Source organism: Benincasa hispida, chromosome 5 (assembly GCF_027475165.1).
Source record: "Benincasa hispida cultivar pf3 chromosome 5, pf3_genome.v1.1, whole genome shotgun sequence".
NCBI lineage: Eukaryota > Viridiplantae > Streptophyta > Magnoliopsida > Cucurbitales > Cucurbitaceae > Benincasa > Benincasa hispida.
Genome location: NC_143482.1, coordinates 31,096,500 through 31,112,174, shown reverse-complemented (window position 1 = coordinate 31,112,174; position 15,675 = coordinate 31,096,500). Strand labels below are relative to the sequence as shown.

The 15,675-nt window shown below is 33.9% G+C and overlaps 1 protein-coding gene across 1 annotated transcript; it reads right to left on the bottom strand.

The window, feature by feature from the left end:
- Positions 1-907: 907 nt before the first annotated feature.
- LOC150036034 (thaumatin-like protein 1b) lies at positions 908-1,974 on the bottom strand. Its single transcript, XM_090314048.1, has 2 exons — positions 1,820-1,974; positions 908-1,728 (listed from the first exon to the last, which is right to left on the bottom strand). The coding sequence occupies exons 1-2, from the start codon at positions 1,869-1,871 to the stop codon at positions 1,052-1,054; spliced, it is 729 nt and encodes a 242-aa protein (XP_090170174.1). The 5' UTR covers positions 1,872-1,974; the 3' UTR covers positions 908-1,051.
- Between the last annotated feature and the right edge of the window lie 13,701 nt (positions 1,975-15,675).

Here is a 15,675-nt window from a genome sequence, read left to right as displayed (position 1 = left end):
CGTGGTCAGCTTCAGGAGTCAAGGAGTCTTCTGAATGTAGAGAATTTCCTCTATGTTCTCTAGAGTGTAGAAATTGCTGACCCTTTCAAATGAGAAGAACTCTTCTATTTATAGGGCTCTCTAATGGGCTTCATAGCCTTGGGCCTCGTTAGTCCATTGGCTTGGACTTGGTTGATCCATGGGCCTGGCTTTTGGGCCCAATTAATTGGACTTAAGTCTCATTTGACATTCGGGTCAAATTCAACCTATTTTTGGACTTAGTTGAATTTTAACCCAAACAATAATATTAAATTGGGTCAAATTAATCTTATCTGATTCAACGGTCACATTTAAACCACTTACGTCATTGGACTTTGTCTTCAACTTCGATTCGAGACATATGTTCACTCCTAATTGGTCCCAAAATTGATGATTTGGAGTTGGTTATTAATTTAGTAAATGACATGGCAATTTGTGATTGGTCCAAAATTTCTCCTTCAACAGCACTTAAGAAAGATGTAAATCATTGTAAGAAATGGGGAGGAAATAGGCTTTATGTTAAAAAAACAAAAAACGAAAAATGAAATGGTTACCAAATGAGAACATAGTTTCTGGTTTTTTATTTTTGAAAATTAAGACTATACACACTACTTCCACTTCAAACTTTCTTGAAATTGCCTTAATTTTTAAAAACAAAAAATAATAAAAAAAAACAAAATGGTTGCATAACGGGACTTTAAAAATGTAACTTCATTAACCTTAAAGACCAATGGGATTAATATATTTTATTAAGAAAAAGATGATTGTTAGAAACACAGTAGGTTATATTAGTGCATTCATGTTCTGGGTTTGGAAGAAGACGAGAAGTTATGTAAAGAAGCAAGGAGTGAGACGTAGAATGTATAAGAGGAAAAGTATACATAATTAATTTCATGTAACATCATTAATCAGATGCATTTTATTCATTAGCTAGGCTCGAACAATATTCATGAATTCGGTGATTATTTTATCGAAATGATGATAAAAATGATATTAGGAATATATATGGTTGTTGTGGTGTGTGGGTATATGGTCATGGGCAGAAGGTAACATCATAGCTGGTTGTGCTGCTACAAGTGAAAGTGCTATTTTCGTCGTCATAAGCATAACTGTAAGCCTGGGGGCATTCTTCCTCGAAGATCTTAGCAGAGATGCCAGGTTGACATATTTTTGGGTCGTTAAATTCAGCTGTGCAACAATCCTCTGGTCGGTTATATGCGAGACACGAACTCTTACAGCCAATAACCCCATTTTTCCCTTGGACAATCAAATCGGATGGGCACACCATATTAACATCTGAAGAACATTTGGGCGATACACATTGTCCTGTTCCACCATTTGGAGTTATGGAAGCAGGTAAGTTGAAGCCGTCAACGAGGCTGATATCGTAGAAATCTGTGCCTCCATTTTGAGCTAATGTGAATTCAGCTAACGTAGCTGGTGGAATTCCTCCAGTGCCATTGCAAAATACAGAGCCAGTGGCACAATCTCCAGTTTCACAAGAAAACCTCGAAGAGTCATCTATGGTGCAACCTGTTCGAGCCCAAATTCTACCAGTCCATGGTGTAGGTACATTTATAATCTCATTCTCTCCAGAAGCTAATCCAAATCCAGTGGCAGATAATTGGCTTTGTCCGCTACCACTAGTTAATGTTGCGGGCCATATCGTATGTCTACAATTATTTTTAATCACAATTGTAGCGGCATAACCTGTTTAACAAAATTGTCAATTATCAAATACAAGACGTAAAGAGAAAAACATTAAAACACACACAAAAAGGTACTATTATGTAAATCTTACTCGAGGACAATAGCAAAGCAAATGTGAAGAGGGTTGCTTGGATGAGTGCCATTTTTCAAGATGTTTCTTCTATTGCTAATAATCAATATTGTGAGTTTTGAAAATCACATGTGTTGCCTCCCTACTTATACTTGTTGGAAAAATAGGAAAAATTCATGAGTTTGGCTAAGCCAATTTCTATGGGGCTGCCAGTTTAGTTTATTTACAATATAACCCAAATAAATATTTAAAATGCTTAATTTGTCATTTTCTAAGTTGACCATGGAATTTAATTGACATATATATAAACTATAAATTCATAATAGCTGCCCAAGTTGTAATTTAATTTGTATAATATAATACTTAATTTCTTTCTTATCCATATTCATGTCTGCCAAATAATATCACACCTTAACTTCAACAAACGCATCACATTTAAAACTAAGTGAATTCTATTTTTATTTTTTTTATTTTATGAATTAGAATGATTTTAAATTCTAAATATTCTTTCACTAACAATTTTCGTTGTGATGCGGAAAAAAAAACCTGAAAAAAAGAAAAAGAATCATGTATTGTGTATATAAAAGCTACGCCTGCTCGGAATAACTATAGCTGCCCAAATTGTAATTTAATTTAATTTTTTATTAAAAAACAAAAAAATATATTCATGTCTGCTAAATATTGCAGCCTCCATTTATAGAATTTAAAATTCACACGAAGTGTAAAATGAATTCTATTTCTATTTCATTCCTTTCGATTTCTAAATATTATTTTTTTACTAACAAACCATTTTACTACTACAATTTATTCATTGACACAACTAAAATTTATAAATTTCAATGTTTAGACTAACAATCACTTTTGAAAATAGGAAAGTAATTTAGTGGATAGTCACGAATATTAAGAACAATGTTGTAACACTTTTGCAAAACAATACAGATAAAGATAGAGAGCAAAAATATAGATGTAACTAAAAAATTGGTAACCCAGTTCGGTAAAATACAATGTTATAAAGTAAAACAATATTAGCGTTAAAATACATGTCGTAGTAGTGTGCCCATAAAATATAAATTCATTAATGTAAAGTAAAAAAATTACAATGTTATACTTATCTATAAAAAGAATTCTACTACAACAAATATCACTTACAATAGCATTAAAAAGAGCTATCGTAGATTTTTCATGACGTTTTTAAATGCTATTGTGGCCCATGTTATTGAAAGTTCATGACTTTCCATAACGTTTCTATAATGCTATAAAAAATCTATTTTCAATAGCTTAAATTTATAGCTACGGAAACTTTCATAGCGTTAGCAAAAGAGGCTATAGTATGTATTTTAGGGCTTGTTTGTTTCACAAATTTTCCAATGGGATTTCAGACAGACATTTCATTTAATATTCTTATTTGTCTCAAAGATTATTTTTTTACCCAGATATTATTAGGGATTTGCACAAATAACAATCAGATCCAAAATTAAAAAAAAATGTAGAACAAAGATAAACATATTAGGGATATGGTATAAAATTAGCGGCAGATATCACTGATAGTTGTTATCAGTGATAGTTATATAGGTAAAGTACTAAAAAGCCCTCACGCAACCCACTATTTCACGCTTCCTTTTCAGATTTTCTCGAACTGAAAACTATCACTGATAGTATTTATCAACGATAACAACAAATAGTACCTATCAATGATAGCCATTGATAGCTATTATTAGTTACTTTCATTGATATCTGGTATTAGTGATAGTTTTCAATTTGAGAAATATTAATATAACTTTAAAATAGTAACACTTGAAATATCACATTTCAAGTTGCTATCAGTTTTCAATGGCTTATCATTTATACACTTTAATTAATTGAAATCAAAGTTGAAATATTAACACCTAAGGCTATCAGCAGATAACAATGATAGACTTTTTTAAGTAGTTATCAACTTTTGAAAGGAAGTTATCATCTTTTAAAATTTAACATTTGAAGCTGTAAGTGATAGATGTCTATTAACACCTAAGAGCTCTATAGTTACAATCTCTGATATTTACCTAAGTCATATCATTAATATCATCAATATCATCATTTTATTGATATATATATTTAAGTCATATCACTAGTATGCGATATCATTGATAGTTATGACTATCATTGATAGCTTCAATCACTTGTTATCACCAATAACTTTTAGCAATGGATATCAATGATAGACTTTTGTATCATTGATATCATCGATAAATAGATATTACCTAAGTTTTATCACTGATATCACTGATATCACTAATATCGTAGACATTGGTGATAGCTTCTATCATTGATAATATGTTATTAGAGATAACTTTTGTCATTCCTTTTTACCATCATATAACATGTTATCAATATCACTGATAACATGCTAGTAGTGGTAACTTCTAGACCTTTCACTTAAACTTTAGTTCGAGATTAAACTTTACTAATTAAGTTCACTCATTTAGCTATCAGTGATAGACTTCTATAAATGGATATTAATTGTGAAAAAAACCATCAAAGATTAAGCTATAGATAATAGAAAATATTAGTGGTTATCACTGATAGACTTTCATTAATGACTATCAATTTTGAAAGATTAATACTCAAAATTATCAGTGGTTATTATTGAGAAACATTTATCATGATTATCAATAATAAACTTTTATCACTAATAGACTTCTACCACTAATATCTACCTAGATTCTATATCATTAATACATTAATATGATTGATATCTTTCTATGTTCTATCACTAATGTTAATAATAATTGTTACTATCAATACACAAATATTACGGTACAAAAATACACAAATATTTCAATATGTTCCATCTATACCACTTTTTCAAGTTTATTTTTGATAGACATCATACTCTTAAAGTCCTATAAAGAAAAGAAAAAAAAAAAAAAGAACTATTGGCCTATTTAATATCGTTCATATTTCTCAATTTTTGAGAAATAAACCTGTTTAATAACTATTCTCGTTTCTTATTTGAAACTTTTAAGAAATATTTCTAGTGCAAATTGTGGACTAGAAAAAGTAGTTTCTTTCAAATCTATTTTGATTTGTTATTTATATTTAATATTTCGTTATAATAAGCAAATTTGATGATTCACTTGCTGGTGTTATGTCACTTATGATTTGTTAGTCTGGTGTTATGTCACTTATGAATAGGTTCACCCTACTGTCATTGTCATCTACGACAAATACGTCTTCGATCGGTGTCAGCAACATTGAGTCGTCTTGTTTGATGAATAATATTTTCTATGTTAATCAATGTTTGCTGACACATTAAACCCAACTCTGGTAAGTTGTGTTGCATTGAATATTGTAGTACATCTCCGATAAAATTCTACTATACAATGAAAAAAATAAATATTAAACAATATTCATATCCTATATGTGGAAAATGTCTAATTTTCAATCTCTTCCCATGCAGTAATAGTAAGCGCCGTCAGATGTGAGAAATCGCCTCATGATTGAATCGTACCAGGAAAAGTAGTCATCTGATACAACTGACCCATTTGTTATTTCTCCTTGTGCACAACGATCATGTCGTCCATGCTAGTAGAATATATATTCCTCGTGGATTCAACGCCATTCTTGGTCATGCTTAGCTCTCAAATCAATCTTGTGTAGTGCTGGGAGTGTATAGGACAACGATGGTATCGTTTGTCGCAAACTGAACTGTCTCGACACACGATCTTGATGATGCCACTCTACTATATGAAAGTATATAAGAGGGCTAACGGTCAACCAGATGTCTTCACCATCACGACAGTAATCAGGTAGTGATGACTAAATCTTTTGTGTGTATAGCGTTCAATTAATCTAACAAAAAAAAAAAGATAAGTTTACATCCAAAATGTTATAAATATTCTTTTATATATACATTTGTTACCTGATTCTTCATCGGTCTGTCAAATATTTTTCAGTACATGAGCAACATATATGCTGATTGTTTAGAAGCAGCTAATACACCACTCCATCTAAAATTATAAAAAATACATTTAATTTATATTCTTACATAAAATGATAACGAAAGAAATATATAAATGAAATAATACCTGATACTAAGTGGACGATGATCTACGGCCTGTAACTGGACTTGTGGTGCTATAATTGGAAATCTATCATAAGCCCATACCTGTAGTAGCATCAGTGGCCCTACTATTTCCAACGCTTGTGCATTGGTAGTTCGACAAAGTTCTCTACACAGCCATGCAAGACATGCACCACTCCACGAGTACGTACCAGCATGCTCGAAATCAGATAGTAGCAAGAGGAACATGAGATGCACTAGAGTATTTGACTTTTCAGCAAACAAAAATACTCCAATAAGCTGCATAATGTACGCTCGTGCATACCTACGTACGCTGATGTTGTCGGCATTGCGAGGTAATTCTGGAAACTGGGATGCCAACCAGGTGATACTCAATCTTCAGCCTTTCAGATCATCTAGTAGAACGCCTAATAGCTCTTCACAAACATTCTTCCAATCATATTGTAGTGAACCTATCAATAGTTGCCCGTCCACTCATAACCCAACCTGTATGGCAACATTGTGCAGCGTGATTGTACATTCCCGACAAGGCAGGTGAAATGTGTAGGTTTTTGGTCTCCAACGCTCAACTAGAGAAATAATGAGGTGCCAATCAAGCTTGATAAATTCGATTTGTGCAACCCCAAGAAAACCTGCTTGTTCAACATAGGGAATAATGCAGTGAGGATAGTATGTTGTGCAGATGCCTCCCTTCTCCTACAACTCAAAACTACTGTACAGGATTAGAAGGACCAGGTTCCACTACCTAAGAAGTTCAAATTACATTACATAATAAAATCCATCATCCCATGAGTTTTATGCCAACATGCCCGTAATCTTCGATCACAACCATCCCTCCATGATTTACATCTGACATACCAAAGATCTTGATTTGATTCCACTACAATAATCTCGTTGTGTTTTGTCATACAATATTTTTTTTTTTTTTACAGCAAGCTATAAATCTTGTTTAACAACATTCCTTTCTAAATTAAACTACAATTATCTACACCTATACTCCTTTCCTCCAAAGTAGACCCTAGTTCACATGTTGAATTTGTAATTTCTCAATCGATTTGGTTGAACATATCCGATGATACCAACTCAATATCCTGTTCCCCACTACTATCGTTTCCAAATAATTCATCAACTTCAACATCAATATCACTGTCTCCATCATTTCCAGGTTCAAGAATAACTAAATCTTCAGAATGCATCAACATATTTATTATGATTTTTTCAACTGTTATAGTTGACAAAAAAATATGTTAATATGTCAACCCAACAAAATTCATCTAAGTTCAACATATAAAATCTAAATATTATACATTTAAATCAATTAAAATCTCAGATCGATAAACTATACATTTAAATCAACCCAAATAAAAACAAAATAATATATCCATGAATCATAGATTTAATTCAGCTCAAATACAAACAAAATAATATATATATATGAAGCAATCTTCATTTTTTATAAACATATACATATATTTCTAAGTTCAACCCAACAAATAAATAATCATCCAACAAATTAATCATGAAAAAAAAAAAAAAAGAGCCCAAGAAATAGGCCAACATAATCATCCAGAAAAATAGCCCAACAAAATCTAAATTCTAAGTTCAACATATATCTAAAAATAAATCATGGATCCATAAACTACACATTAAGTCCAGCCCAAATGCAAACAAGATGATATATATATGAAGACTATACATTCAAATCATGGATCTATAAACTATACATTTTCAAACTTGATCATCAATTTTATAAGAAAATACATACATTGGGAAAAATCAAAGAAAAATTTTACATCAGTTAAAGAAAATGCTTCGGATGAAGAAAATCATTCGATAGATCGACTCACGGTGGCAGCAACAAGAGAAAATAAGGCAAAGCGGAGGTTTTCAGACGATGTTTGGATGGAGGAAGTTCGAAGTTTTCGGAGGAATAAGAAGAGCCACAACGGTTTAATGGAGAAGGAAATCGTGTACTCGGTACACGACTTAAGGTAATCGTGTACGGGGTACACGATTACCTCAGTCAACGTTGTATGACTGCTACATTAGTAATCTGCATGTGCCAGATCAATAGGCACTTGTGTACCGGGTACACAATTTGTTTCTTTAATGTTATTGGGCTTGACCCATAAATCAACAGCAACACACCTATATAAATATATGTCTACATTTGAAGAATGAAAAAAGAAAGTGCCCAGAGAAAGAGCTATTTTATTCTTCAGCATTTTAGAGTAACGGTAAGAAAAATACATTGCGTATTTTTCTTCTTTGGATGGGGGTTTCTCTTATTATCTATTCCAAGTTGTCGAATTGTGGTACTAGATTCAAATAATTATTGTTGGGCTTTTTGAGGAGTGATTTATAAATGCGAGTTTTGTTGTCTTTGCAATCTCCATCATAGTAGATCCTGTAGTTGCAGAAAATTGGACGTTGTCCCGAGTTTGAGACAAACCAGTATATTTTTCGATGGCATTCTCTTTTTTCCTTATCTCTTTATTTACAATTTTATGATTGATTACTTATTTGGCTCTAACCTGTGAAGTGAGAATCAATAAACTTGACATACCACAATTATCAAGTGTATTATCTTTCTTGACACGAAAATTATATCAAAAAATATTTTTCTTGACGTTTTTCCAAAGTCAAGTTATCACATTATACTTGACAATTGAATACTCGACGCTTTTATAAACATCAGATATATCCTTCATTCAATATTGAAAAAACATCATGTAATCCAATTTCTTTAATCGCGTATAATTTTGTTTATTTCATATTTAGTGATATCTCACATAAATTTCCTACCAGCAGAAACATCAGGGGGCACGATGTCACTTGAAAACCTATCACATTGCAATTACCATATAACGTGATTTAATTTAAAATTTGAAATAAAAAACCACTTACGAATGCTTGGAAGGCCAATTGTCGTCATTAATGCGAATTCATCACTCAAAAGTCACTTGGGCCTTGAATAATTGGCAGCTCAGACATTGTTTTCCGTTTTAAAGAGAATTAGTTGCAACAAAATTGACTTGCATAAACCTAAGGCAACTCTGAGGAATTCAAACTAGATTGCGTCAAGGGCTTTGGTAAAAACAATTGTAATTTGATCATCAGTGCAAATATCTCCAAAACAATTTACTTGTTCTCAACTAATTATGTAATTAAGTGATGTGGAATATCAATGTGATACATTCTGTCATGTTGAACAAATGTTTTTTCAAGATTCTTATGATACTCAGGTTATCGCAGTACAATGTCACAGCATCATGTGGAATATCATATTCCATTAACATTTACTTCATCCACATTAATTGTGTACAAAACTGCTTCACACCGTAATATAGTCTGCTTCAGCTATAGACAAAGAAACATAGTTATGTTTCTTACTAAACCAAGAGATCATATTATTACCTAGGAAGAAACATCCATTTGAGGTGCTTTTTCTTTCCTCTAAGCTGCCTGCCCAATTTGCATCATAATAACCAATCAGAAAGTTGTTAGTGTCAAAGGAGTATAACAATCCATAATCATAAGTGCAACTGAAGCACTTGATTATCCTTTTGGCACTGAGTAAGAGACTAGACCTGAGAAAAGATTGATATCTAGCACAAACACTTACAACAAATGCTATATCTGGTCTATTAGCAGTGAGATACAATAGGGTTCTAATAATACTGTGATAGAAGTTTTCATCAACCTTAGTACCTTTTGTATCTTTAGAGAGCTGAGCATGAATGGAAGCTGGAGTGTGTTTTATATTAGATTATTCTAAATCAAACTTCTTGGCAATATTCTTTGCATTATTGATTTAGGAAACAAATATGTCGTCAAACAATTGTTTAATTTGAAATCCCAAGAAGTAAGTCAGCTACTGTACCATGCTCATTTCAAACTCATTTTTCACTTGTTGTACAAATAGATCTGTCATCTATTGGTGCCCTCCAAAAACAATACCATCCACATAAATTTAAGTGATTATAAGATTTCCTTAAGATTTTTAAATAACTAAGGTCTTATCAACTCCTCCTCAACAATAATCCTTCTTGGCAAGAAATTCAGTTAGGTGTTCATGGAGCTTGTTTTAGACCATAAAGGGCTTTTTTGAGTCTTTACAGATACTCAAGACAAGAGGATAAACAAACCCTTTTGCATGCTTCACATATATTTCTTCATTCAAGTATCCATTCACAAAGGCACTTTTGACATCTATTTGATATAATTTAAATTTTAAGAAACAAGAAATTCCCAAAAGGAGGCGAATGACTTCCAGCATTGCCACAAGAGCTATGGTTTCATCGAAATCAACGCCTTCAATTTGACAAGAACCTTGAGCTACAATTTGACTTTCAAAAATAAAAAGTCAACAATTTGACTTCCATTGCATTTTTCACGTGTTAACAAATTGACTTATAATGCAATTTTGACCAAATCCATCTAATTTCAAAATCAATTCTAATAATACTATTTAAAATTAAATTAATATTAAATAATTAATAAACATTTTCACTAATTAATTTAATTTTAAATCCAGCACTTATCCGAATTTATATGATGTCTCATTCATAATCTTGATATTTAAATCTTATTTAAATATCTCTAATTTGCTCTCTCTTTATGTTTAATTCACTATTAAATATTAGGTTAAATATATCATATATATTTAACGCTTTGCTCCAAAAACCAAATTTGAACACTTCAAATTCGTTCGTCACACTATTCTAAAGTTTAGTCCGATATGAGCTAGTAGGGGGACCTCATGGACCTACAGATCATGGGCTCCAACGATCTGCGATTAACCAGCTAAACTCTTTAACCTAATTAACCACCATTCGTTAACTACGATGTCACTCCACTAAAGCCCAGTAGTTGCACTCCCCTCATTGTAGATAGATTATGTCCACTCGATATAACCATGATTAGTATGTTAACCCTTCATAGGTTGTTCGTAATAACAGCTGGGTCAAAAGTTGTTTTACCCCCGAGATTACATCTTGCTCCTTAAGTCCCATTGATCCTCTAATGAACAATTGGTTTGTTATCCAATCATTAAACCGAGTCCTTCTCGAGCCAATGAGAGGGTGGAGCCCCTTGTTCAAGACCTAGAGTCAACACTTAAGGGAATAACCTCTCTACTATCCCTAAAAGCGAGTGGAAGTGAATTCCGTCTTGCACCCTATGTCCCCAACTATCTACTCGGTCTTACCCCTGAAATGGGAGGCTTATTAAGCCGGCGCTGTTGAGCCAACCCTTACCCATGCAAATCTAAGGAGAATCCCGAATAAAGAGAAGTTCATAGTTAGCTTAGGATTGAGGTCAAGTTACCTAAGTTATCGCTTTGAAATAGTCGGTCTTAAATAGTAAACAACGTCATAAAGTAAGAGTGACTTAATTCTTGGTCCGATCTTATGCAAACTCATTGTATAAGATGTCCCCACTCCTCATGTCAATACATGAACGAATCCGGATCACTTCGTTTGTAGCACTTTATAATAAATTGTAAGAACTACAGAGTGGGTCGCATTCTCTAGTATTACAAGAATAAGGTACCCAACCTTATTCATATACTATAGACCATTTTGGCTATTTACTGAACTTGATCCACTCAACATAAAGTTAATGTATTCATAGTATAGCAAAGGATCTTTAGTTTATAAAATTTAGACTTTACAAGTGCAATTCATATATTCAATAACAGTTTTATTTAATAAACGTTAATAACATCTTTATTGATAATATAATACATTTAACATTACAAACTGTGAGGTTTAGGACATACAACCCAACAAACTCCCACTTAGACTAAAGCTCAAGTGGATTTTACATATATATAAGAATATATATATAATGTTGAGTAATGAGAGAAGAGATAGAATAAGCTAGGGCATCAGATACCCAGTACTTCTTCCACTTGCCTTAATTCTATCTATTTCGCAGTTCTAGTCCCACTAGGTGACCCTCGAACACTTTAGCTGAAAGGGCCTTTGTAAATGGATTAGCCAAGTTGTCTTTAGAGGCAATCTGCATGACAATCACATCTCTTCGGTATAAATACTCAGCTTCTGTGGTGAAGTTGACAATAAACTTTGCTTGATACTCCTCAAAACTATAGCTCATCTGTTTAGAGTGAATACTGACCCTGAAGTAGATTTTCCAAAATCTATATCAGTCTCAAAGTCAGAATCAATGTATCCAGTAAGGATCATATCCTTAGCACCATATACAAGCATATAGTCCCTCATTCTCCAAAGATACTTGAGGATGTTTTTAACGGTAGTCCTCAAACTATATCAGGATTTGACTGATATCTACTAACAATTCCAATTGCATAGCATATGCTGGGATGAGTACACAATATGGTATACATTAAACTCCCTACTATTGATGTATATGGAATTCATTTCATAGCCTCACCCTCTTGAGGTGTGTTAGGACACAGTTCCTTAGCCTCTAAACTTATAGTGTCACACTTAGGTGGATGTGATACCCCTTTTTTTATGGACTAAACTTAAATTTCTTTAAGTTGCCTATGTACCCTCAAAGAAAGGATCAAATTATGACGTAGTTCAAGTGTTTTTTATTTTTCTTTTACTGGACTGAACTTGAAGTTTCCGTCGAGCTACTTATGTACCCTTTACAATGACAGGGATCAAGTCATAACGTAGTTCAACAAGAGATGTTTTTTGGGCCATTCACCTTTTAAACTCATGTAAGCCAGAAGCACCATGCAGTTTAGACTCTTGTGATTAGAAGCTTCTACATTTAAATTTCAAAAGCTCTAATTTCATCATGGCTTTGATCATCCTCTGCATTTGTAGGCTTTTTTAATATGATGAGTTTTGGTTTCAACATCAAGGAACCTTTTGTATTTATATCAACAGACAACTTCTTCTTCATGCGTGAAATGATACGACTGTGAATCTTTTTGTCATTCTTTTCTTCATGAAATGGTCTTACCTTTAAGGTTTTCATCTTGCTTTTATATTGATCACTTGCCATCTTATGATGATCAAAAGTAGATGTTGAAGGTCGATCTTTCTTTGATGTGAAGATACGTAGCCTTTTAACGCTGAAGTTCTAATATAAGTAGTCATTGGATATTGGTTTACTTCTTTCATCGTGGCCATACTCAATATTTGGAAAACTAAAGATTGAGTAGTTGAAGGCTTGATACGATTAAAGACATAAACTCTTTGCTCCCTTTCTTTTGAGTTGTCAACTTCTTTAGCAGTTATATGACTGTTATCGACTTCTACTATGCCAACAGCATGACACGCAATAACTTGTAATACTTCCTCTGAATGGTTAACGACGAAACCTTTTGGGAGGAATTATGCCAAAGTTACCGATCGACGAAGTCGGGGGAAGTTCTTGTCTTCTTTCTGCATGATCTTAGGCTTCCATGCCTTCTTTGTTTTTTGTTCTTTTTAGTCTTGCTTCCTCTTCTGTAATTTTGACGGACACGGTCCCTACTGTAGCGTAGTCGATGTTGAAATGTAGTCGATGTTAGAACACTAATCATAAAATGTAGTTGGTGTTCACACTTGAAGCTACCTCTACTGTAGCGTGATTTGTCTGAGCTACTTCATCCAAATCTAGCTCAATCTTCTTTTCACGAGCCAACTTTAGAATTCACTCCTTCACCACAGAGCACATTTCCACTAGGTGGTTAACGACTTGGTGATACTTACAGTAGTTAGGATCGTCTACTTTTCCTACTTGTTTCTGTCGTTGGCATTCCGGCAATTGAATAAGTTTCTTCTCTAGCAGTTGCTTGAACATGTCTGCCACATCAAAATCATGGAATTGTAAACCTTCTCCAATATTTCTTTGAGAGTTGGACGATGCTTCTGGTCGTCATCATGCTTTCTTTCAAACCTTGTTTCTTTTCCTTTGGAGGAAAATTTTAGCGGGGTCACTAAACGACCATTGATTCTCTTGTGGCACTATTCACAATCATTTCAGTGTCCTTAGCTTCATTCTTGTGTTTTTTCCCTTCAGGGACTAGGAAATCTTTAGTTTCTCTATTGATCTCAGCTCCATATCATGAGCGCGTGTTGCCAACTCCTTAAATGTACGAGGCTTTATCTCTTGCAGAATGTAGAGAAGTTTCCAGTGCATGCCTTGAATGCACATCTCCACTTCAGATAATTCTGTGAGTCTATCTTTGCAATTTAGACTCAGAGCTCTCTACCAGCTGATGTAATCATTGACCGGCTCTCCCTTCCACTATTTTGTATTCGTCAGCTCCATCATGCTAATGGTGCGCTTTATGCTGTAGAATTAGTTGAGGAACTCTCTTTCCAATTGTTTCCTACTGTCAATCGCTTCCGGCTCTAGAGCTGTATACTAATCAAATGCATTTCCTTTCAAGGTAAGGACAAATTTCTTGACTAGCTGGTCACCTTCTGTTCCTGCATTTTTGCAGGTTTCAATGAAGTGAGCAACATGTTGTTTCAGATTGCCCTTTCCATTAAACTGTTGGAAATTTGGAGGTTGATACTCAACTGACATTCTTACGTTGTCGATTCTCTTGGTGTACGACTTGGAATACATATACGAAGATTGTGATGGTCCTCTATACTGAGCTCTAATGGAGTTTGTTATCATATCATGTAGTTGTTGAACTGATAAGATGGCAACAGATGTAAATTGTTGTGATTGGTTTTCCTACAAGACAGTCTTTCCTTTGTCATTGACTTTTGTAGATGGAGATTGACTCGACTCAGTAGTATCTCGAGCCTATATCTAATCTCTTAAAGAAGTGATTTCATGATCTCACTTCTCTATAGCCTTCATTAGGAAATTATCTTCTTTTCCATCTCTACAATGGCTGACTAAGTCGTTATATCAGCCATCATGATAGACACTACGTCAAGGTATGATTCTTCCTTTGATTAGAAAGAAGCAGAGGTATGGTTGTCAAACAAGGGATATTCTCTTATGACGATCTCACCTTTAGAAGATTCCATCATCTGTTCCCAAATTTTCTCCACAAAGATAAAACCTTGTTCTTTCTCCTACATGCTCTACTTTGGGCTCGTTGATCTTCTTGGATGATCGACCTTTAGGCTTGATAATCCTCTTAGACGATCGACCTTTGGGCTTGTTGATCTTTTTGGATGATCGGCCTTTGGGCTTGATGATCTTCTTGGAGGATTAGTGTTTGCACGAGGCTTCTGGAGAAACTTGTTTCGTGCAGTTGAACTTGAGTTCGTGTTGATATTGATGTTGATTTGAAGGGGTGTGGTTCGATATTTAGTACTTGATCGTCTAATTCTCTCTCGGTTGTATGCGTATGCTTGATGTATAGAAACAAAGCGTGTGGATGTTCTTGGGCTTGGAGTCTTGGAAGAATGCTTGTATCTCTAAAGGACTTCAGTCTTCAAGTGTCGTCAAAATGCTTGTATCTTAAAAGGACTTCAATCTTCAGAATGCTTGTATCTTCAATGGACTTTAGTCTTCAAGCATGGTCAAAATGCTTGTATCTTTAAAGGACTTCAGTCTTCATAACTCTTGTATCTCCAAAGGACTTCATTCTTCAAGCGTGGTCAGCTTCAGGAGTCAAGAAGTCTTCTGAATGTAGAGAATTTCCTCTATGTTCTCTAGAGTGTAGAAATTGCTGACCCTTTCAAATGAGAAGAGCTCTTCTATTTATAGGGCTCTCTAATGGGTTTTGATAGCCTTGGGCCTCGTTAGTCCATTGGCTTGGACTTGGTTGATCCATGGGCCTAGCTTTTGGGCCCAATTAATTGGACTTAAGTCTCATTTGACATTCGGGTCAAATTCAACCTATTTTTGGACTTAGTTG

Excerpts from the sequence above, each read along its gene's own strand:
- LOC150036034 (XM_090314048.1), bottom strand. The coding sequence starts at position 1,871 with ATGGCACTCATCCAAGCAACCCTCTTCACATTTGCTTTGCTATTGTCC. Across the intron at positions 1,729-1,819 it reads TGCTTTGCTATTGTCCTCGA|GTTATGCCGCTACAATTGTG; the intron begins GTAAGATTTACA and ends TTTGTTAAACAG.